Source organism: Elaeis guineensis, chromosome 10, assembly GCF_000442705.2.
Source record: "Elaeis guineensis isolate ETL-2024a chromosome 10, EG11, whole genome shotgun sequence".
Taxonomy (NCBI): Eukaryota; Viridiplantae; Streptophyta; class Magnoliopsida; order Arecales; family Arecaceae; genus Elaeis; species Elaeis guineensis.
The window spans coordinates 59,167,714-59,192,954 of NC_026002.2; the positions used below are offsets into that span (position 1 = coordinate 59,167,714).

Below are 25,241 nucleotides of genomic sequence, written 5' to 3' on the forward strand. Positions count from 1 at the left end.
GGTGGAGCCCGGCTCCGTAGGAGTCCGGGCGGAGCTGTGCTGATGTCGGCGGTGGAGCCCGGCTCCCGTAGGAGTCCGGGCGGAGCTGTGCTGATGTCGGCGTGGAGCCGGCTCCCGTAGGAGTCCGGGCGGAGCTGCTGCTGTCGGCGGTGGAGCCCGGCTCCCGTAGGAGTCCGGGCGGAGCTGCGCTGCTGTCGGCGGTGGAGCCCGGCTCCCGTAGGAGTCCGGGCGGAGCTGCTGCATGTTGGTGGAGCCCGGCTCCCGTAGGAGTCCGGGCGGAGCTTCGTGCTGATGTTGGGGTGGAGCCCGGCTCCCGTAGGAGTCCGGGCGGAGCTGTCTGCATCTGGCGGAGCCCGGCTCCCGTAGGAGTCCGGGCGGAGCTGCTGATGTCGGCGGTGGAGCCCGGCTCCCGTAGGAGTCCGGGCGGAGCTGCTGCTGATGTCGGGGAGCCCGGCTCCCGTAGGAGTCCGGGCGGAGCTGTGCTGATGTCGGCGTGGAGCCCGGCTCCCGTAGGAGTCCGGGCGGAGCTGTTGCTGATGTCGGCGTGGAGCCCGGCTCCCGTAGGAGTCCGGGCGGAGCTGTGCTGATGTCGGCGGTGGAGCCCTACTCCGTAGGAGTCCGGGCGGAGCTGCGCTTGCTGTCGGCGGTGGAGCCCGGCTCCGTAGGAGTCGGGCGGAGCTGTGCTGCAATCAAAGTTAAAGTGAAGTCCGGCTCCGTAGGGGTCGGACGAAGCTACAGCAGCTAATATTGAGGTCGGAGCCCGGCTCCCGTAGGAGTCCGGACGGAGCTGTACTGCTATCCGATGGCGGAGCCCGGCTCCCGTAGGAGTCCGGGCGGATCTACGCTGATGTCGCGGTGGAGCCCGGCTCCTGTAGGAGTCCGGGCGGGGCTGTGCTGCTCGAAGTCGGTGGTGGAGCCCGGCTCCCGTAGGAGTCCGAGCGGGGCTGTGCTGATGTCGGTGGTGGAGCCCGGCTCCCGTAGGAGTCCGGGCTGAGCTATGCCGCTCGAAGTTGATTCCGTCGAGGATTTCGGCTGTGGGTATTTATACCCAACACCAGTCCCCCACTTCCGAGTTTGAATTTCAAGCGAAGGAAGTACACAGAGAGAGGTGGGTATAGCCGGAACCGTCTCTTCGAATTCTGCGCACTGCCGCCTCCAGATATTTTGGCATTAATGAGCGCGTGCCGGAGTCTTTTCGAATTGGAGCGGTACGAGGGGACGCTTCGAAAATCCGCAGGTACACTGGCCTAGGTACGGCGCAATTATGGTCTGCCAACCGTCAGCCGCTTTTAGCCGCCTGCCAGGGGGAGTGGGACACGTGTCGGGTGTGGACTGGCCTGGGGGGATTCGCGATCATTATGGCGTCGGATTCCAGGGTCTATTTAAACCCGTCCTCCCCCTTCAGGCGTCCTACTCCATTTCTGATTTTTTTGCTGGCGTCTGTCTTCTCTTCGAGAGCCTGCTCTAGTGAACGTCTTCTCGAGCCGTAGGCGCCTCCCGTTCTCGCTCCCCAGGTCCCCAGAGCAATATAGGTTAGTGCCAACCTTCTTCTTACCGCCTAGGAGCTTCTCCTCTTTCATTACTTTTGTGTCTTCTTCTGAGTTGGCCTTCGGCGTCTCGTTCCCCTTTCGGTCTGCCTTTCTAGGATCCTTTAGGTTCTCCCTCCGAAACTGCTCAAAATGTCTTCCGACTCTTCTGCCCCCGTCAGTTCTGAGAGTTCTTCTGCTTCGAACCCCCAGGTCCCTGTCTCTGCGGACGAACCCGCGTCCGGGCAGGGCCCCGCCCGGTTTTTGCGCCGGGCGCCATTCCATGTTCGTCGACTCCGGATGAACTCCTTCTGATAAGGACTCGGTACGGGGTTCCTTCGGAGTACGACCTGGAGCTTCCTGGCCCCTCTGACCGGGCCAGCGCTCCCCCTCCTGGTCGCTTTTGTTTGTATCAGGAGGCATTTCGTGCCGGACTCCGGCTTCCACTTCCTGTCTTTGTTGCCGCCTTCTTTCGCTTCTTAGACATTTCTCTCGCCTCTGAGGCCCCGAATTCCTTTAGGTTTTTGATAGGATTTCTCTCTCTCTGCCACATAGCCGAGTTCCAGCCATCCCTCTCCTTGTTCAGGCATTTTTACACCTTCAAACGCCATCCTTCAGCGAAGGACTGGTGGTACTTTCCCCCCAGTTTGGTAAGAAGGGGTTGCTGAAGGGCGCCCCTTCTTCGATTCACAACTGGAAGGGGAAATTTCTCTTCGTCTACTGTCCGACCCTGGAACTGGGTCTGCCCCCTTGGGGGTCTCTGAGGGATTCCGTCCGCCGGGCTCCCAGCCTGGGAGAGGACGACCTCCAGGCCGCCCAGAAGCTTCTAAGTTACCCCGCTCCTTCCTTCCTAACCTTCTGAGGGAGCAGCTTCTTTTCAACATCGGCCTGAGCCCCCAGGATCCAGCAAGTATTTATCTTTCTTTTTCTCGCCTTCTTCTTCTCTTTGTTTATTATTATTATTATTTTTTTTTTCGCTCTTTTCTTCCTCTTTCTTTCTCTCTTCTTTTTTCTTCTTTTTTTTTTTTTTTTTTTTTTGACTCTGGACTGATCGGTGCCGCTTCTTCTTTCTTCTTTTCTTTTCCTGTTGTTTTTTTTGTTTTTTTAGCAATGGACGCCGAAGCCACGCGGATGCTCGCCAAGGCTATGAGAGCTCAGAAGAGGAAGGACGCGACGGCCTTCGGATCGGCGAAGAGGGCCAGGGTGGAGGAGACGAGCTTGGCCGCGCCCGTCCAGGCGACCCCGGCCATCGACATTCCTTCGGATGCCGAGCCAGCGGTCCCCCGGGCTTCCTCAAGGAGCCCACCGACTGGGGCCCCCGTTCCGGGGGCTCGCCCCACGGAGGCGCCCGCCGCGGGGAGAAGGAGGAAATCGGTGGCTCGCAGGGCGAGCAGCCACCGAGCTGCTGTAGACGAGTCCGTCTGCTCCGAGGGGGGATCGGAGAACCCCTTCAACGACAAAGATCTGATCAGGCGGTTGCTCGATGGCTGCATTCTGTCCGATGTCGTGGAGAGGATCGACCGCGCCGATCCCGAGCAGCGGGCTTGGGACTCTTTGGGGTCCTTTCTTGAGGTAAGCGGATGTTTATTTGCATGGTCACTCAGCCTTTGTTGTGATTCTCTATCCGTCCTTGCAGATTGGGCACCAGCTCTTCGCCTATGTCGAGGCGTCGAGCCGCATGAGAAGGGACCTCCTTCAGGCGGAGGAGCGCTGCCAGGCCGAGGTTGCCGCCTTCAAGCGAAGACGGCCGAAGTAGCCGCCCTCCAAGAGGCCCTGGAGAGAGAGAGGCAAGCCCGGGAAGAGGAAAGACAAGCCTGGGAGGAGAGATGAAGCTTGGAGGAGTCGGCGAGGAAGGCGGAGGCCGAGGTCGCCCATTTGGCCGAGCAAACTCCGGTTCTGGTCTCGAAGGCCAGGACCCTTGCGGTGGAGGAGTTCAAGGCCTCCGCGGAGATGAGGGAACTGAACGTCCAGTTCGGCCTGGAGGCGTTCACCAAGGGGTTCGAGCTCTGCCGAGAGAGGGTGGCCAGCAGATACCCCGACCTTGATCTCGGCTTTCTGGAGGAGTCTGAAGACGAGGCCGGCCCTTCGTCCGCCGCTACCGTAGTCACACCCCCCGCGCCGAGCTCTCCACCCCCTGCCCCCGAGGTCTGAGACCTCCGACCTTGTGTCTTTCTTTTGTCGCCATATTTTCTTTCCGTCTGTCTTCAAAATTAATCAATAAAGTCGGATTTCTTATTGTGGATGGCCTCTCCTTCCCCCTCCTCCTTTCTGCCTTTCTTCTTGTAATGAGCTGGTCCTTGACGTTTGCACCTTCCGATGGCAGTGCCCTGCTGAAGCACTCCCCTTGCCCCTGGGGGTCCCGCTGAAGTCAGCTGTCCAGCGGCTGAAAAAGGAGGTCCTCCACCTGACGAAGAAGTTGAAGAAGTCGGAGGACGAGCTCCGCAAGTCGAGAAAATGCTATTCCGAAGCCGTCGCTGAGGCCGCCTACTTCAGGAGTCTCCAAGTGAAGGCAATCATGGATTACAGTCGGAGGAAGGCGAACTTCGCAAAGGAGCTCGAGGAATGTAAGAAGAGCGCCAGCGACTGAACTTGGGCTCAAGAAGCCAGGATCAGCGCCCTTAAGGTGGAGCTATCAGCTGCGAAGAGGAAGATCGGCCAGCTGGAAGGAAACTCATCTCGGCTCCTGGCACGGGTTGATGATGAACAAAATGGTCGCAGAAGGTCTCCGACCTCCAGAAGCAACTTCAAGATGCTGAGATGAGCCACGATGTGCAGCGGGCCAGCTGGCGCCGGCAAGTGGAAGAGCACAAAGGGAGATTCCGTCAGGCGGCGGACGAGGTTGTTCGTCTCCAGAGGCAGTTGGTTACTAGGGCGCAGCTTACTAACGCTCAAGATACCGAAGAGCTCCTAGCCCTGAGAGGCACTGTCGAAGGGATTTCCGTCTCCCTTAGGGAGAAGACAGTCGAGCTTCAACAAGTGAAAATCCAACTGGCGCTCGAGCGGAAGGCCGTCGCGGATGCAGAGGCGGAGTCCGAAGTTCTGCGGAAGCGGCGTCGAGAAGCGGAGGCAGAGAGCCGACATCTTCGTCTGACGCTCCAGGATACGCTGCGGAAGAAGGAAGAACTAGAAGAAGCAGTGGAGAACCTGAGGCAGTCCTGGTTGAGGGATGGAGGTGATAACCCTAGGTCGGAGGGAGCAGGACCTCCTTAGAGTTCTTTTGTAGTCACCCCCTTTTTGTAGCTGCTTTCTTCTTGTCGTTTTGTCCCTCTTTCCCTGGCCGTCCTGGCCCTGTAGTACGTATATCGGAAATGAAGAAAAAGCGCTTTGTGTTACCTTGTCCACGCGTAGCACCGATATTGTCGTCCGTTGACCCTTTCTCGTCGTTTGGCTTGTTTGGCTTAGATGTCGTCGTGGGAAGGGGCTCTTCCCTTCCCTCCGATCTCGTCATGCGGCCAAGTCTCGCCACCATTTTTAACCCTTGCTGGCGAAGTAGCGGATGGAGCCCGGCTTCCTTAGGAGTCCGGGCGAAGCTTTCCTTGGCGGCGGAACCCGGCTCCCGTAGGAGTCCGGGTGAAGTCTTCCTTGGCGGCGGAACCCGGCTCCCGTAGGAGTCCGGGTGAAGCTTTCCTTGGCGGCGGAACCCGGCTCCCGTAGGAGTCCGGGTGAAGTCTTCCTTGGCGGCGGAACCCGGCTCCCGTAGGAGTCCGGGTGAAGCTTTCCTTGGCGGCGGAACCCGGCTCCCGTAGGAGTCCGGACCTTCCATTTTGCTTGAGCCGGCGCGAGGTTCTCGTTATCAGCCTGGCTTGTGGGGGCGCGTTAGGGCGCTGTAAGGCCTCTCCCCTCTCCGGTCTAAAAGAACCGAGCCTTCAACTTTGCTCATGTCAGGATGAGGTTCTCCTCCTGTTCCTGACATGGCTGTGGGGGCACATTAGGGCGTTGCAAGGCCTCTCCCCCCATCCGGTCTAAAAGAACCGGGCCTTTGACTTTGCTCAAGTTAGGGCGAGGTTTTCCTCCTGTCCCTAACAGGGCTGTGGGGGCACATTAGGGCGTTGTAAGGCCTCTCCCTCCATCCGGTCTAAAAGAACCGGGCCTTTGACTTTGCTCATGTTAGGGCGAGGTTTTCCTCCTGTCCCTAACAAGGCTGTGGGGGCACATTAGGGCGTTGTGAGGCCTCTCCCCCCATCCGGTCTAAAAGAACCGGGCCTTTGACCTTGCTCACGTCAGGACGAGGTTCTCCTCCTGTTCCTAACGTGGCCGTGTTCTTGGAGGGATCATATCCAGTCATAATACATCCACGCTAGGTGGGAGGAGCATGTTAGCTAAAAAGAAAAGTAGATTCAAAGCGAAATAGTAAGCGATACATTTACAGTATTCCCGCTCCTCCTTGAGGCCCTCCGGTGATGGAGTCGATGGTCCCGATGGGCGGTCGGTCCCCGGGCTGCTCCTCCCTTTTCTGCGGTTCAGGCGGCGGGAGGGCTCTTGGCCGGTCTCTTCTATCCTCAGGCCTGCGGCAGATGAATCTGTCGAGTCGACCTCGCCGAATGAGCTCCTCGATCTCGTCCTGGAGCTGGATGCATTCCTCCGTGTCGTGGCCGTGGTCGCGGTGGTAGAGGCAGAACTTGTTGGGGTTGCGCTTCCCGGGGTGCGTGCGCATCCTCTCCGGCCTAGGGAGCTGCTCCCTGATCTCCATCAGCACCTGGGCCTTCGAGGCGTTGAGGGGGGCGTAGCTGCGGAATTTCCCTGGCGGGGAACCCCGCCGAAACCTGTTGTCCGGGCTTCTCTGCCTGCGTGCCCGGGGGGAGTATGGGCGCGCTTATGTCCAGGAGGGGATCGGGAGCGAGGCCGGGCTTCCTTTGGCCTCTTCTCAACTGCGGGCTTACCAGAATCTCCCGCCTGACGCTCCCTCGCAGTCTCTTCGTCCTTCATTTTGAAGGCCTCTTCCGCTCGGGCGTATCCTTCAGCCCGAGCCAGCAGATCAGCAAAATTCCTGGGGTACTTCTTCTCCAGGGAGTACAAGAGATCATTCTTCTGAAGGCCACCTTTCAGGGCGGCCATGGCAACTGACTGGTCCAAGTTCCGGACCTCCAACGCCGCGATGTTGAAGCGGTTGACGTAGGCCCGTATGGACTCCCCTTCCCTCTGCTTGATGTTGATGAGGGACTCCGAACCTTTCCGGGGACGTCGGCTGCTGACAAAATGGGCCACGAATTGGTGGCTCATTTGATCGAAGGAGAATATGGTACCCGGCTTCAGAGCCGAGTACCAGTTTCTTGCTGCTCCCTTTAAAGTAGACGGGAAAGCCCGGCACAAGATGGCGTCAGGAGCACCGTGAAGCAGCATCATCGTTCGAAAGGCCTCCAGATGATCAACCGGGTCCGACGTCCCGTCGTAGCTTTCGAACTGGGGAAGCTTGAAATTCGGCGGGATCGGTTCCTGCATAATCATTTGGGAGAAGGGAGGGTTAGTGCAAATATCCTCACCATAAGCGGGAGGCGCGTGGCGGAGTTCTTCGATCCGCCGGTTCATCTCCTGGAGCCTCCGGTCCAGGAAGTCCTCTCGACTTCGAGTCTCGAGGGTCCTTTGGCAGAACGGGGGCAGGGATCTTCCAGGGGTGGAGTCGTGGTCCGATTGAGGGCTCTCTACCCTCAGATTCGCCTTCCCGAGAAGGACGGGGCAGCTGGCCCAGGTGGCCCGCCCCACCGCCGGGTTCTGGCATTCCGGAGATGCCCCCTCCGGATGCGCCGATGCCTGCGGTGGCTGCTGCTGCATTGCTTGTACGGCTTCGACGAGGCCTTTGACCTGCTGCGCCAGCAAGTCAAACTGCTCCGCGCCGACCGCCGTCGCCGGAGGGGGAGGAGGAGGCTGAGAAACGGGAGGGGAGGCCGGAGCCTGAGATCTGGCCGCGGAGGCCGTGGACCGCCGGGTGGACGCCCTGCGCGGAGGCATCGGGTGTCGATCTTGCGGGGGGGATTAGGAGTGGATGACGGAGAAACGGTCGGAGGCAGCTCCGTTGAACACTCCTTTAAGAACAAGGGTGCTGCGAAGACACACAGCCCTTCCTCTAGCGCCAATCCTGTTGGTGCAAAAATCCGCTTGCGCCGGAGAAGTTGGAGTCGGGGAAGCCGCGGACGCCGCCGGGACCTGCAAGGGAAGTCTAAACCGGAGGTGGGGTTGCTCCGGCAAGACCCTCCGACGCTCAAGTCAGTTCTCTGCCTCAACAAGAATGGAGTGCTCGAACGGAGAATTTAGCAGAGTTTTGAGATAAGGAAAGTGAGCTTAAAGAATAACGTATCTGGGTCTCCCTTTTATAGGCGGAGGAGGCAACGGATTGATGGCGACGTTTGTAACCGCCTGGTAGTGGGCCGCCCATGGTCAGAGGAATTGATTGCGAAAGACGGTGGAGCAGACACGTGGCCATCACCGCGGCCCGTCACGTGGAATCTGTTATGAGGGGTGGAGCAGCGTCCGTTGTCGTGACTTGCCAGCGGATAGGAGAATCGTATGGTATCCGTCGCAGGAGGTGGAGCAGGTTCGTGGCCGTTATTGTGGCCTGCCAGGGGATAGTGGAGCTGTGCGGAATCCGCCACAGGAAGTGGAGCAGGGTGGCGATGGTTACTGCGGCCTGTCAGGGAATGATGGAACTGCGCGGAGTCCGCCACAGGAAGTGGAGCAGGGTCGTGGTCGTTTTGGTGGCCTGTCAGGGGGCGTGGATCTGTCGATTGAAGCTCGGCAGTGGCCGGAGCCCGGTTTCTGTTGAGGTCCGGGAGAGGTCCTCCTGGCGGTTGGGGTCGTGGGTGGAGCCCTACTCCCGGGGGAGTCCGGGCGGAACCCTCTCGGAGCCGAAGTTGCGGGCGGAATCCGGCTCTCGTAGGAGTCCGGGCGGAGTCTGCTTGCGGCTGTAGTCGTTGGCGTCGGAGATGAAGCTCGGCTCCCTTAAGAGCACGGGCGAAGTCCTCCTGCAATTTAAAATTAAAGGCGAAGTCCGGCTCTCGTAGGAGTCCGGATGGAGCTTACCAGCAGTTGAAACTGAGGGCGGAGCCCGGCTCCCGTAGGAGTCCGGGCGGAGCTGCGCTGCTGTCGGCGGTGGAGCCCGGCTCCCGTAGGAGTCCGGGCGGAGCTGCGCTTGCTGTCGGCGGTGGAGCCCGGCTGCCGTAGGAGTCCGGGCGGAGCTGCGCTGCAATCAAAGTTAAAGGTGAAGTCCGGCTCCCGTAGGGGTCCGGACGAAGCTTACCAGCAGCTGATATTGAGGTCGGAGCCCGGCTCCCGTAGGAGTCCGGGCGGAGCTGTACTGCTATCGATGGCGGAGCCCGGCTCCCGTAGGAGTCCGGACGGATCTACGCTGATGTCGGCGGTGGAGCCCGGCTCCCGTAGGAGTCCGGGCGGGGCTATGCTGCTCGAAGTCGGTGGTGGAGCCCGGCTCCCGTAGGAGTCCGGGCGGGGCTGTGCTGATGTCGGCGGTGGAGCCCGGCTCCCGTAGGAGCCCGGGCGGAGCTGTGCTGATGTCGGCGGTGGAGCCCGGCTCCCGTAGGAGTCCGGGCGGGGCTGTGCTGATGTCGGCGGTGGAGCCCGGCTCCCGTAGGAGTCGGGGCGGAGCTGCGTCGCTGTCGGCGGTGGAGCCCGGCTCCCGTAGGAGTCCGGGCGGAGCTGCGCTTGCTGTCGGCGGTGGAGCCCGGCTCCCGTAGGAGTTCGGGCGGAGCTGCGCTGCAATCAAAGTTAAAGGTGAAGTCCGGCTCCCGTAGGGGTCCGGACGAAGCTTACCAGCAGCTGACATTGAGGTCGGAGCCCGGCTCCCGTAGGAGTCCGGGCGGAGCTGTACTGCTATCGATGGCGGAGCCCGGCTCCCGTAGGAGTCCGGGCGGATCTACGCTGATGTCGGCGGTGGAGCCCGGCTCCCGTAGGAGCCCGGGCGGAGCTGTGCTGATGTCGGCGGTGGAGTCCGGCTCCCGTAGGAGTCCGGGCGGAGCTGTGCTGATGTCGGCGGTGGAGCCCGGCTCCCGTAGGAGTCGGGGCGGAGCTACGTCGCTGTCGGCGGTGGAGCCCGGCTCCCGTAGGAGTCCGGGCGGAGCTGCGCTTGCTGTCGGCGGTGGAGCCCGGCTCCCGTAGGAGTCTGGGCGGAGCTGCGCTGCAATCAAAGTTAAAGGTGAAGTCCGGCTCCCGTAGGGGTCCGGACGAAGCTTACCAGCAGCTGATATTGAGGTCGGAGCTCGGCTCCCGTAGGAGTCCGGGCGGAGCTGCGCTGCAATCAAAGTTAAAGGTGAAGTCCGGCTCCCGTAGGGGTCCGGACGAAGCTTACCAGCAGCTGATATTGAGGTCGGAGCCCGGCTCCCGTAGGAGTCCGGGCGGAGCTGTACTGCTATCGATGGCGGAGCCTGGCTCCCGTAGGAGTCCGGGCGGATCTACGCTGATGTCGGCGGTGGAGCCCGGCTCCCGTAGGAGTCCGGGCGGGGCTGTGCTGCTCGAAGTCGGTGGTGGAGCCCGGCTCCCGTAGGAGTCCGGGCGGGGCTGTGCTGATGTCGGTGGTGGAGCCCGGCTCCCGTAGGAGTCCGGGCGGAGCTGTGCCGCTCGAAGTTGATTCCGTCGAGGATTTCGGCTGTGGGTATTTTATACCCAACAATATTGAAAGTTAATAAGGTGACTGAGGAAATAAGATTATTTTCTGATGCAAAAATCAAACTTATTACTTTCTTGAAAAAGCTTGAATAGGAGTTGTTATTTATGCAATCCACACTATGATATGTAGAGTTTCTCTATGTACATGCTAACTATGGCCTGCTAACTTTTTATCTTTCCCTCATATTTTCTATTTAATTTTATTATTCCTTTTTGTGCGCTTGATTTTGCATTGGTTCTAATTTGTGTAACCTGTGCAAGGTGGCAATCAAGTTGACAGCTGATTGTTTTGTTTAATCCCTTTCCACTTTTGCTATTGGAATGTGTCTTATCATCATTATACTTGCACTTAGATACACTAACATGAATATAGTTGCAGGGATTGCAGACATAAGTCCTGAGCACATTATTTTTCTTACAAACAATTTAACTAGAAATAAATGCACTAGATAGTTGCTATAATTTGGAGTGATGGAAACTGATATATCATTACAAAAGGATCAAAAATCTCGTTGCATAGTGTCCGAGACTGTTTTGTTATTGAATAATGCATGCTTGTGCCTTCTTTGTTTAGTTTTGTATAAATGATATTCAATTATGTTTTTGAACTGCAAGGTGGCTTCAGTAATTCTATAATTTTGTTTGACATGTATAAGAGACAAAATAGGAGCGCATCAAAGGAAAGGTGGATGTACTACAATTAATACTATTAACAAAATGCAAATGAGAAAGCATCACATTGTCATTTGGTTTTCCACTTATATCTGATTTGTCATCCATTATCAGAACAACTGTCTTTTCTATCACATCCTTGTGCGGCACCCATTAACACTTTATTAAACCTCTGCTGAATAAATATAAAAGTTGCTGCATGAGGGGTTACAGTTTTCCCTCTCTTTATTAAATACCTCTCTCTGTATTCTTATTTATCAAATTCTGATAATTCATTTGTCTGTGGCAAGGAACTGTAACAATTATTTGAGTTGTAATAATTATATGAGGCTTATGTGCCTCAAGAATTAGCTTTGCTATCATTCAGCTTGCTTGGAACTTTTTGCTTTTGGCCAATGTCTGGTTTGGGAAAAGCATATAGGTCTAGTTTCAGATTTGAATTCACCCGATGATAATAATTTTTAAGGTATGGGTTGGTTTATTTGAAATTGTTTATTCGTTGATCTGACCCACTTGCACTCTGGACGTTTTCATCTTCTGTAATACTGCTTGGTTCCAGTTCAGTTAATGCAGAAACATGATTGTATCCTATCATTCAACTTGTACTCTGTGTACTCCATCCTGTTTTTCTGCCTAATACCTGTTGAAGTATCTTCTTATGAAGAATACCTTTTCTACATTGTCATTTGTCACATCTTTTTGTGATCTTGATATAGTTGATGTGGTCTTCCAACTCGATCTCCATGTGTGTGAGACCATAAATGTTCCATAGCCTTTCAAATAGGGGGCTTTATGGGAGGGATTTTTGATCATGAAAAAATTCACTCTTTTGTGGCTGTCTCTCAAGAATTACAACTCTATCTTGAGCTATTAATTTATTGTTGGAATTTCCTTGGATGGAAGAGGAGGGAAAATCAACACTCTGCATAAAATATCTGGCCTGACTATAGAGGTGCACTTGTTTGCTTGAAGCAGATGCAGATGTGGGAGTGTATTCTCATGCCACATGGGAAATTACACCTCAAAGAAAAAATGGAGTGAATACTAAGTGCTTAGGAAGTGGGTACAGGAGCAGTTTTCTGAAAATTTCAATAGTTGATGTGGCACCCATGATGGACTTTTCTGCTTTCGGGGATGAGCAAAGCATGTGGGCAATGTTCTGAAGCACATGCAGCTCTCGGCTTGACATATTTCAGTTACTAATTGCCTGGTGTCCCTTTAAAATATGCTCAACCTGAACGTTGCTTTCTATTGCAATTTTGGATGGTTTAATTTTATGTGATTCAAAGGTACCTTGTGGGTTCTTCTGATTCAGTTTACTAGATTCTAGTGAAGAGGACATGAAGGTGGATTGGTGGACCTTTTTGTGCTTAAGTCATCTTTTGCTGCCATTGTTGCCCTTGTATGTGGTCCCCTGTATTCTTGATAAAGCTTAAAGATTACTGATATGCTTCACAACAGGCTGATTAATGCGGAGATATATTCTTGTCCAATTAACTTGCGAAGAAGGGTGTTGATTGAACATCCTTGCTGCCGGTTTTGGGAGCTACATCATTGGTGTAGAATTGTGCACTTTTATTTGGTTCGCTCTTTGCTGTCACTATGTTTTCTTTGCCCCTGTTTTTGACCCGCATAACCGTAAAAGAATGTGTTGATATGGAGCACCAAATCTATAGATTTGGTATTTGCAAATTGTCCTTTCCTAAACTCTCTCTTTCTATATATATATATATGTATATATATATATATATATATATATATATATATGTATATATATATATATATATATGTATATATATATAGGGGGAGGGAGGGAGGGAGGGAGAGAGAATGTATTGGCTGTTTGGTACTTGTGATATATGTGCAGTTTCAGCATTTCGATGAAGATTCTTGGGTGACGGTTTTGTGTTTGTGCAGGTTTGCAAATACTTCCTAGAAGCAGTGGAAAGGAAACAGTATGGTTGGTTTTGGGTTTGTCCAAATGGTGGGAAAGACTGCCACTATAGGCATGCCCTTCCACCTGGGTATGTTTTAAAATCTCAAATGAAGGCTTTATTGGAGGAAGAGACAGAGAAAATATCAATTGAAGAGGAGATTGAAAATCAGGTAGAAGCCACTCTGCAATTTACTGTTGCTGGTGCAATTCTTTAGTATTTTTTAGTTCACGCCAACTTTTTGTAATTTTTCATAGCAACGCAATGCATTGTTATCAAGTCCAGGAATTTCTTGAAGTTGAAACCTGAAACATAGCACTCTGCTAATCACGTAATTGGCCATTGTTTCCTTCCTGCAGCGGGCAAAGACTTCTACCTCCACTCCTCTTACTCCTGAATTATTCATGCAATGGAAAAAGAAAAAGATGGAAGAAAGAGAAGCTGGTCTTGCTGTACAACGAGCAGAGAGGGCTAAAAGTGATCGCATGAGGTAATTTTCTTTGCATTGTTCATTCTAGGTTATTAAATGTTGCTATCGTGTTGTTGCAATAATTTAACAATATGGAATCCTTTCAGTGGCCGCGAATTGTTTCTGTTGGATTCAAGTGTGTTTGTTGATGATGCTGAGGCATTTGATAAATACCAAAGAGAAGAAGAATCTGATGCTTCGGAGGAGGTAATCTCTCCGTCTTGTGTTTATATATATTTAGCATGTCTCAAACTATATTTGAATATTATATACCATAACATATTTGAATGCTTGCTGGATTTTTATGTTGCCATAGATGTGTGAAGATGGTTGAGTTGGGGGTTAATCTAGTAAACTCAGCTGAAAATATGCTTGTCAATTAGTTATTGCACAAATGTTGTATATGCATCTGTTAACGTTACTAGAAAATATTTTAATTTATTTGCTGAAGATCTGGCATTTCACATGATCAGTACTGCTTGGTTGTAGATGTTGTATTCCCCTTGTTGTTTTTGTTGTAATAAATGTTGCAAAAATGCCTTTTAGCCACTAACTTTTGCCATGATGTAGCATCTCAAAACACTTTATAATATTTTTTTGGGAAAAAAGCTATATTATTTTGGCATACTGAGTAATTAGACCTCCTTGTCCAGCTTTTCACCCTCTATCCTTGTCTAATCTTGTGGCTGTTCGCTGCCATCACTTTGCCTCTCAGTCTATGGGATGCCTCCCCATCTCTTTCCCAGTGCATCTAGTTATTGCTTGCATTATCATGACTTGGTGTGAGAAACTGCCCATACGAGCACCATTTCTCTGCTTAATTAATTCTCTCCAACTACTCCTCCCCCAATTCACCTATCCCTTTAACTGTCGCTCCTGTATGAAACAGTTGACAGGTGGACATGGAGAACCAGTTGAACAATTTTTGTTAGTGGAGGGGGTTTAGCTAACGAACAGCGGTGAAAAGAGGTGGCAGGAATGGAAGGGGCAAGGAATGGTTCCATGGGGAGTGGGTCAATGTCTATTATAGCTCTGAGGTAGAGGCGAGAGAAAAAAAAAATAATGAACAAAGAATTACCAAAAATGCAATAAGTTATGGCATGGTTCAACATGAACATTCATTGCTAAAACTTCTCCCTTGGCCCCATCTATCATGTGCATGCGCACTCACGCTGAAGTGATTTCTATCTAAACCTAAAGCACTCAAAAGGACATGATGAAACTTGTTGCAGTTGCAAAGGCTTTGGATGTTGAAAGTTTTATATATCCTGTTTTTGTGCCTTAAATATGACTTCTTGGCAATTGATGATATACAAACCCATGTTATATGGTTGGGATAAGGCTCGATGTGTGGGGTTATGGTATCTTGTTATCATCTGTAGATCAGAGGATTAGCTAGTGAATTTTGGTGAGACATTACCTGCGGTCTATAGTTGAATTGGAGCTATCATGAAGCTGTAAGTGGTTAATTGTATAAGAATATTTTATCTAATTGTAATATTTTCAAATAACCAAGCTAAAAGATTGTTGATTGGGATTTGAATTGAAAACGTGTGATTAATTATATTTTCAGCAAAGTTTAACATTTTACATGCTCAATGAGCATGTGATGAAAACAATAGAGAGCTTCATCAGCATCTAGGATTTGAGCCACTGTCTCACTCAAACAAAGGAAGTGGAGAAACACTATTAAATTTCAATTTATTGATGCTCATTACATGTATAAATATCAAGAACTGACACTGAACTCAAATCTAAATAAACCAAGGCTTTTTTGAACCTAGCTTTGCTCTTTTTTTTTTTTTTTGGGTACTAGGACTGCTTAAGATACTTCGTACTCATAACAAGACTGATACTCTCAAAAACTGAATGGTCAGACAACCAACCTAATATGTGTATGATTAATTAAAATCAAACTCACCTAAAATTCATTTCTGATTAATTAGTCAGATGCACTCTTAAACACTGATCGTCTTTGTTTTCACAACAGAAACTATCATAATGGCATTCTATTTAGCTTGGTTGCGACCTTATTAATTTTAATTGCTTTTAACTCTGTTACCTTGAATGATCAAGTAGTTGGTCTTTGTAATTGGAGGGACTATACCTGCTCATCTTCCGTCATTTTGTAGTTGGTCTTTGTAATTGAAGGGACTAGCACTCTAGTCTTCCACTTTCCTATGGCAATTGTTTAGATTCTTTATTGAGCTTATATCAGAAACATCTAGACAACTTTCATTTGTTAACCTTTTAAATCTTTCTGTCTTGTCACCTACAACTTCTAAGATCAAAGTTCACATGTCCCAGGGAGAAGAGAAATGTGGAATGTGATGTTCTAGGCTGTATAGAAGGCTATGAAAAAGTTAATCCATATTACCTGTCGCTGTAGTCTTTCCCAAAAATTCTAACCTTGACTCTTTTTGTATAGGTCATTATTAGATTGATGGTATACCACCTGCTAATTCTCCTGGATGTAATGAAGTATGAGAAGGTAGTTGTTGTATTGTACACCTTTGGTTGCTTTAAAGCTTTTCTTGGCCTTCCTAGCAAAAGGACTTTGTGAGCCTTCAAGTCCTGCTGCAGTTAGAATAATGCTTCATATGGAGAACTGCTTGAATCGGTGATTGTATTTTGTGTCTCGGATTTGTAAATTTTGCTGCCATGAATGTTTCCTGAATGTATACTGCTTCTCAGACAGTAGATGATTATCTAGCAAATAATCTATTGTATCGATGACTTGAGAGTGTAATTTGTCACTGATTTTATTTAGCACTTGTTTTGCCATTCATTATCATTATTATCTTGTTCTTGGAGCTTGGGGATGCATGGTATTTGAAGGGTAGATGTTCTTAATGATGGAGATGTGATTCAACACAGGACTGGCTTCAAAGTAGTGCAGGACTCGTGTGTAGGCTTTTAGAAAGGCTTTAAGAGTTCTTCATGACTTGATTTCATGTTTGATAAGATAGGCTTCAAGATATCATGCACTAACAAATAGCTTATCGACGTTCTCTGCACATAAGTGCTACATTGATGCTGTTAGCATGTGCTTATGTATTTAAGTTGCCTGTAGGTTAAGAATGAAAATGGTGCGGAGAGGCCAGGTACATCAACTTCTGCTGATAAGGATGTGCTGGATGATGATGATGTTGAAGAATTGGACATCGATGAGCTGAATGAGCTGGAAGCAAGTCTATCTAAAACATTCATCCAGATCCGTGAACCAGATATAGAGGCATCATCTTGAGAAGCTTGCACGCATCTGCCAATGCCTAGTCTTGCATCTATCTGACCATGCTCAGATGGAACCATCAACAGCAGCATCTCTGCATTTTGAAATCCAAGGCATGAGTGTACCATCTATAGTAGCAAGCTGTGTAAAGTGTGTACAAGGTAACTAGACTGCTCAGAGCAAAGATGCTCTTATGACCAGTCGTATTTTATCGAATTTGGTGCTAATAATAGAATCAGACTCAGCTTTGCTTGCTGAGGTGGAGGAGCAAGTTTTGATGCAGCTTTTCCCAGCCAAGCAAGGTTATAAAATATGGTATCAGAAAGAGTTTTGGACGGCCTAGTTGTTGACCTTTGAATAAGCACTTATTTAAGGCTAATATTGATGCAAGTTATCTGATGTGTTGCCTTTTGCTTGCAACATCGTTTACTAGCTGAACAAGTGGCAAAGTCATGACTAGATGCAATCGTGTCTTTGGACACCCTTTATGATACGGGGCAATGGACTGATGATCTAATAAAATTTTCCATCTTTTTTTCTTAATTGATAAAGAATTTCAAGTCCAGCAATTTCATATTACTAGCAAGTCTCTACATGGGAGCATCATAATCGGTGGAGTTCGCTCAAATTTACTGCTAATTAACGTTGCCGTGACCAACGTGCCTGCATATGGGACATTGCATTCGAAGCTTTGATTTGATTTTTGCAAGCATAAAGTAACTCTTGGAGATGAGCATTAGCATTATCAAGGCATTAGTTTTTAACTTTTCAGGCTTGTTTGGTTTGTTAGAATTGGAGGGGAGGAGAAGGTGATTCCTTTCCATGGAAATATATTTTTCACGTTTCGTGGGACATAAAAATCTACCGGTGAGGGAGATGCATTTCGGGAGAGTATTAATATTTTTTTTAATTATTTTTAAGATATATGATAAAAATTTTATAAAATATCAATAGATGATTCAAATAAAATATCGAATAATGATTTTTTTATATTAATATAAATTATAATATTTATAATATATTGATATTATTTTATTATTTATATTTATATTATATTTATAATAATATATTAATATTTATATAAAATTTAGAAGTAAGAAGGTATGATCTTATATCAATTAGCGGTATAATAAATATTTTACATAATTTTTTTAAAAAATTGAATATTCAATTAAATATAAATTATTTTTGAATAAATATTTTTTTATGATTAATTAAATAATAAAAATTATATTTTCAGATATCATATTTTTAAAAAATAATTTTTTTAAAAATATTATTTTTAAAAAATTATTATTTTTCTAAAAAGGAAATTCAAACACTGGAACTAGAGAGCTGCTGACAGGCCAAATTTACTATTTGGCAAAAGAATGTTTTCGCAACCCTCTCAGCAAGGTGTGACAGCTGTTCCCTTTTATCTCTTGACATTTAGCTTCTAGATCTAATTCCCAGGCACAAATCCATTTGTTTGAGAAGATTAGAAGAATAGAGACATAGCATATCTTTTTCCTTTTCCTGCTTCTAATTAATAAACATCCGACACCAGTTAATTAGTTATTTAAAGAATAATCTAGAAGGAACACACAACGATCTAGCAAAGACCGTCAAGTTTGTCAGGGAGAGAAATGAAGAAGCATCAAAGGAATCTAAATTTTACATGCACACCTCCTCTGAGACCTTTGGAAAAAATAGAGGTCAGAGAGGTTATTACAAAAACCCAAACACCCCTGGCCCTAATCCTTGCAGCGATACTTGCAACAGAGAAAGCCACTTCGAGGTTACACTCCTAAAACCAAGGAGGGAGAGATACCAAATAAAGGGGAAAAAAGGCAAAAAAAAAAAAAAAAAAGGAAAATCTGGACCTGTGTTGCTTGTTTAAAAACACAGCCTCGGAGATCTCAACGGTAGACCACGAAAACGAATGAAGTTCAATTTTGCAGATAAAAAATAGCAGAGCAACAGCTAAGGAAGAGCAAATCTATTAGGATTCAGGAATAAGAATTTTTTTTCGATTGATACCGGTCGGCCGCCGACTCCTCGGCCCGGCCCTCCCGCTCCGCTTGTCCTTCCCTCCAACAACTGCCTCCGAACAAGGAGGTGATAGAGACGATGTCTTCGACGATCTTCACCTTAATCCGGCCCCTCTTTGGGTAGGGATTCCCGGTGGGCCTCCTCTCCGGATGCCTCGGTGGGTCATTACTCGCCATTGTTCTCTAAAGACTTGAGAAAGAAAGAAGCAGGGGAGAGTGGAAAAAGAAGGGGTAAAGGGGAGAACCGGTCTTGGGAGCTGTTTAATGGATATGGAGAAGATCAAGAAAAGCCCTAGGGCTACCATGATTGATCCTAAAAAGTGCGCTTCCTTGGATGCTGTTGGGATAAGTCAATCAACCCCTGACTCAAGTCAACTGACTACCGACTTCGACTCAACAACAGCCGACCGACTGAATATACAACTCCGACTCTACATCAGCTGAATATGCGGTTTCGACTCTTCATTGACCAACTGAGTGAACCGCACTGACCTATTGTTGGCTGATCGACTAATGATTCGACTACTACCAATCGACAGCAGATGACTTAGACCATCGGCATAACAGAACTACTAGCCGACGGTTGCTCATGGATTCTACCAACATATGATCGGCTAATCTGCTCAACATATTATAACTGTCACGAATGGTTATCGGCCGCATATCATGACACAATCAGTGAAAATTAACGATCTACTACGTGATTATGATCCGATGATTTAGCACCATAAAATATGAGATCACATCCGACAGTTACGCAAACCTCATCTATAAAAGGAGGGTAAGGAAAATAGGACTGGTAAGCCAATTCCGGGCCTAAACTCTGCTACTGCTTACATTCAACTCCTGTTTACCAACTTTTCTCTCTGACTTAGGCATCGGAGAGTCTCCGTCAGACACAAATTCGATTTGCGTGGATGCTGTTTTGCATGTATTCGTTTTCGACGACAGGCGATGGGAAGTTGGCTGCAATAGATTGGCACGCTAGGTAGGAGAAGACGCAATCGTATTCACTATGGTGAAAATCAGAGCCCAACATTCTACTGCAGCCGGGTCAACGAGACACTCTTCTCGTCGGGAAGAGGTTTCTTCTCCTCTTCCAGTAGCAGAGCCTAATTCTTCACGTCCTATGATCACCAGGGATGTCCAAATCACTGTACTCGTGCAGCAGATGACTGTCCTGACGGAGACAGTCAAAAGCCTCTAATAGCAACAAACTCAGCAGCAACAACCACCGACGGAGCAATCGATGGCACAATTGGTGCCATCCAGACACAGTCGCCGTCATCCACGACGATCACCATCTTCTTCTCTGGAGTGACTGTCTTGGCTTTCCCACCGAGACGAACAATGACATTCTCGACACTCTCGGCATGACAGTCATCATTCCTGACGTTCCCCCTCTCCTTCCCATCTCAATAGTATTAAGAAGGGGAAACAACCGCAAACGCCCTCCGTGTCTCCTTCAAACTCATTGGGTGGTTCTACCCCTGGAGTTTTCCAATGGCAATTCGATGATTATGAACGTAAATTCCAAGAGATCAATTGCCAACTCTCTCAGCTTCAAGTGGAAGGTTGGAAGTCCTTCAACGACTATGACTTCCACACCGTCTAGCCGCTTTCTCGACATGTCTTGGATCAAATGATCCCATCTCGGTTCAAGATGCCTCAGATGGAGCCATACGACGGATCCATCGAACCGATCGACCACCTTGAGAGCTACAAGGCTTTCATGATGATTCAGGGGGTGACTGACGTCCTCTTATGCATCGATTTTTCTGCAACTCTTCAGAAAACTGCTCGAGCTTGGTACTTCGAACTTCAGTCAGGAAGCATATATTCTTTCAGACAATTAGAATATTCTTTCGTGGCTCACTTTAACACCAATCGAAGGCCGCCACGAACTTCTGATAGTCTCTTTTCAATTAAGCAAGGAGAGACTAAAACACTTTGAGATTTCGTGGCTCGTTTTAATACGGTCACGCTTGAGGTCAAAGACCTCAATGAAAATATGACTATCTCAGCCATGAAAAAAAGTCTGAGGGGATCTCGATTTATATATTCTCTAGATAAAACTCTCCCTCGGACTTATGCTGAACTTCTGGAGCATGCATACAAATATATGTGCACAGATGAAGGAGCTTCTGACCGGCACCAGACATAAGGCAAAAGTCGAATAATACATCCAGCTCAAGGATGAGATAGAAGCCCTGATTCGACGATGCTATCTCAAAAAATATCGGAGAGATCCACCGACTCAACCTTCTACTGATCGACGACCATAACTGCAAACTGAGGAAGCTGTAAATAATCAACCAACTACGGGGGTGATTAACATGATCTCCAGATGACTGGATAGGGGGGCAACTTTCGAAGATGAGTCGGCAAAGCGACGATGACTCGACAATGTAATAACTTTTTCGAAAAAAAATATTCGAAGAATTCAAACTCTCTATGATGATGCTGTTGTTGTTTCGACAATAATAGAGAACTATGATGTAAAAAAAATACTTGTAGATAATGAAAGTTCAACCGATGTTATGTTTTATTCGACTTTCTCTCGAATGCGACTGCCGACTGACCAACTCAGAAGAGTCTCGACACCACTAGTCGGCTTCATAAAAGATGCTGTCACAGTAGAGGGAGAAATTTTTCTCCCCTTAACCGCTGGGACCGAACCACAACAGAGCACTATTTTCATAATGTTCATGATGGTTCGAGTACCTTCGGCTTATAATGTCATACTCGAACGATCTGGACTTGATATTCTAAGAGCAATGGTTTCAACATACCATTTGTTAGTCCGATTTCTGATAAGATATGGAGTTGGAGAGATACGTGGAGATCAACAACTCATCCGATATTGCTTCCTTGTCTCCATCCAAAATAATAAACCTGAAGACTCTTTGTCTGTTGACAAATTGGACCAAAGAGAAAATCAAGAGAGGGGTGAACCGGCTGAACAACTGATTTTCATCCCGTTAAAAAAAGAAGATCCCGAGAAAATGGTCTGAATTGGATCACAATTATTCGACTTAAAGTGGCATAACTAATAAAATTGCTCAGAGCCAACACCGATATTTTTGTTTACGGCCATTGACATACCCGAGATTCCTTCAGAAATAATAACTCACCGACTTAACATCAACCCAAATGTTAAGCCGGTGAGATAGAAGAAGCGACCTTTTGCTCCTGAAAGATAAAAGGTCATTGATGAAGAAGTCGACAAACTCCTCGCGACAGGCTTCATCAGAGAAGCTATATATCTCGACTGGCTTGCCAATATGGTAATGGTAAGAAAAGTCAATGGGAAGTGAAGGATCTGCATCAACTATTCCAATCTGAATGTAGCTTGTCTGAAGGACAGCTTCCCATTATCAAAGATTGATCAATTGGTTGATGCGACTTCTGACCACCGACTTCTAAGTTTCATGGATGCCTTTGCTGGATATAATCAAATCTGCATGACACCAGAAGATGAAGAACACACGGCTTTTGTGACCGACAAAGGCATATACTGCTATAAAGTAATACCTTTCGGTCTGAAAAATACCGACGCTACCTATCAATAGCTCGTCAATAAGATCTTCAAGACACAGATCGGACGAAACATGAAAGTGTATGTGGACGACATGCTGGTGAAGAGTCTTCAAACTTCAGATCATGTTCGAGATCTGGAAGAAGCTTTCGACACACTCCGACGACATCAGATGAAATTAAACCCGACTAAGTATGCATTTGGGCTAACCTCTGGAAACTTATTTGGATTTCTTATTTTATAACAAGAAATCGAGGCTAATCCTGAAAAAATCAAAGCCATTATCAACATGAAGCATCCAAGTTCAAAGAAAGAGATACAGCAACTCAACGAAAGAATTACTGCACTCAGCTGATTTATTTCTAGGTCGGTCGAGAGATACTTGTCATTCTTCAAAACTTTACAACAGACGAAGGACTTCTCATGGTCGGATGAATGCCGATAATCCTTCGAAGACTTGAAACAATACTTGGCTTCTCCACCTTTGCTCACAAAATCAAGGATCAGAGAGATATTGTATCTCTACTTGGTAATTTCAGCAGAAGCAATTAGTTCGGTGCTCATCCAAGAGGATGAGAATCGAATCCATTGATCAATCTACTACATCAACAAAGTACTTCACAATACTGAAGTCCAATACTCAAAGATAGAGAAAATGATCTACGCCCTAATCATATCGGCACAATGACTTCGTCCATACTTCCAAGCCCATCCAATTGTAGTTTTGACAGATCAGTCGCTGAAGACAATCTTACATCAACCTGACACGTCAGGTTGGATGGCAAAATGGACAGTGAAGCTTGGCAAGTTCGACATTCAATATTGCCCACAACCGTCTATGAAGGCGTAAGTCCTAGCAAATTTTATCGTCGAATGTACTATATTCAACAATAAGCCAGAAGATATAGATGACAACGTAATAAAAGAGGCTATGACTCTCAAACCTGACTTAAAGTCGACCTGGGTGCTGCACATTGATGGAGCATCGATAATAAGCCAGAAGATACAGATGACAACACAATAAAAGAGGCTACGACTCTCAAACCCAACTTAAAGTCGATCTGGGTGCTACACATTGATAGAGCATCTAATGCACAAGATAGCATAGCTGGCCTCATACTCATAAATTTCGAAGGGGTAGTCATCGAGTACGCCCTTCGATTCAATTTTAAAGTCTCAAATAATTAAGCCGAATATGAAGCACTTTTGGTCGGTTTAAAAATAGCTAAGGAGCTTGAGATTTATAGTTTGAAGATCTTTACTGACTCACAGCTAATTGTTAGATAGGTCAAGGATGAATTTGAGGCCCGCGATCTCATTATGATAAAGTACCTTCAGAAGGTGAAAGATTTTACGACAAGCTTGAAATATTTCGAGATCTTTTACATTTTCAGAATCGAAAATGCTCGAGTCGATGTACTTTTCTGACTGGCTACTACCACTTTCAACTCGCTAGGTCGGACATTTGTTGAATGCCTCGAATAGTCGAGTATTGATAAAGTTGAGGAAGTATTGCAATTTACTATCGAACCAAGCTGGATGGATCCGATCATTCAATATTTGACCGATGGGACTCTTCCTGTGGACTCCTCAAAGGCTAAATGACTCTGATGGACGATCTCTCAATATGTAATAATAAATGATTATCTTTACAAAAGGTCATTCTCTCTCTCCTTGCTGAAGTGTTGAGGACCTACAGATGCCGACATACACTTAGAGAAGTACACGAAAGAATTTGCAGAAATCACTTAGGGGGCAAGTCTCTAGCTTATAAAGTTCTACGATAAAGATATTATTGGCCCACCATGAAAAAAGACGCAGCTGAACTCGTCCGAAGGTGTGAATCATGTCAAAAGTATGCAAATATATAGCATCAACCGGCTAGTCAGCTGACGTTGATTGTAGCACCATGGCCCTTCGTACAATGGGAGATTGACATACTTGATCTTTTTCTCCCAACATCTGGTCAAAAAAAATTCATAGTGATCGTCATCGACTACTTTACCAAATGGATAGAAGCTGAAGCTCTGGCACAAATCACTGAAAGCAAGATAGAAGACTTCATTTAGAAATTCATCATTTATAAATTCGATTTGCCACATACCATCATCACCGATAATGATCGATAATTTGATAACCAAAATTTTAGAGAGTTTTATGTGAAGTTTTATATTACGCACAAACTCACGTCGGTTGGCCATCCACAGTCAAATGGTGAGATAGAAGTAACCAACCGGACAATCCTACATGGGCTGAAAACCCGACTGAATGAAGTCAAAGACCTCTGGGTAGAAGAATTATATCCAATCTTATGGACGTATCGAATGACTCCTCGCACACCGACTGAGGAATCCCTCTTCAACTTAGCTTATGGGACAGAAGTAATGATACCATTTGAGATCGGATTGTCATCAACAAGAGTGGAGCAATATAGTGAGCCAAGCAACTCCGAGCATCAGTGTTGAGTGGAGCAATATAGTGAGCCGAGCAACTCCGAGCATCAGAGAGCTGACTTAGATCTCCTTCCAGAGCTCCGACAGCAAGCTCAAGTTCGGATGGCTGCATATCGGTAAAGGATAGCCTGGTATTACAATGCAAGAGTCAAGTCGAAGGTCTTTCGACTGAAAGATTTGGTCTTAAGAAAAGCAGAAGTCTCAAAACTTTTGGATCAAAAAAAATTATCTCCGAACTGGGAAGGACCTTACAAAATATCTGAAACTCTTAGACCAGGCGCATATTGGCTAGAAACTCTTAAAGGATCGGCGATTTTCTAAATATGGAATGCCGATAATCTGAAGATGTATTATCAATAAAGTCATCGATATATATATTATATAAAATACAATCAAAATTTCAGAATCACAAGCTTTTGACAAGTTTTATCAACTACTGGCTATATGTCGGCTTCCATTGCCAAAGCCGAGCTATCAACTGTACTTTGACATGAAGTTTATCTCAGCCTCTACTATAAAAATTGAAGAATTAATTGTTTCAGTGATGACTGTATTTTGGTTCTCATACAAAAACTGACATACCGACTGTAATCTTAACCGACATCGACTCCACAGGCTTTCACCGTAAAAGTCGTAATGCCGATTATATCTCAATTTTTAATGTCGGCTTTCTACTGTAAAAACTGACTACAGTCGAAAAACTAATATGTCGACTTAGTTCTAACTAAGTAGAATGAAATGTCAAAATGATCAAGATCAGATTGGAATTATATCGAC

At 47.4% G+C, this 25,241-nt stretch overlaps 1 protein-coding gene across 2 annotated transcripts in view; it reads left to right on the plus strand.

Annotated features, from left to right (window-relative positions):
* The window catches only part of LOC105034892 (zinc finger CCCH domain-containing protein 11), a 23,279-nt gene extending 6,437 nt beyond the window's left edge, over positions 1-16,842 (plus strand). The window contains exons 5-9 of one of the 2 annotated variants that reach the window (XM_010910209.4): positions 12,726-12,914; positions 13,102-13,232; positions 13,319-13,418; positions 15,640-15,702; positions 16,285-16,842. In XM_010910209.4, coding sequence (XP_010908511.1) covers positions 12,726-12,914; positions 13,102-13,232; positions 13,319-13,418; positions 15,640-15,702; positions 16,285-16,458 — 657 coding nt within the window. In that variant the 3' untranslated portion in view covers positions 16,459-16,842. The remainder of the gene's footprint in view (positions 1-12,725; positions 12,915-13,101; positions 13,233-13,318; positions 13,419-15,639; positions 15,703-16,284) is intronic. The other variant, XM_010910210.4, reaches the window with a different exon arrangement.
* The last annotated feature ends 8,399 nt before the right edge of the window (positions 16,843-25,241 follow it).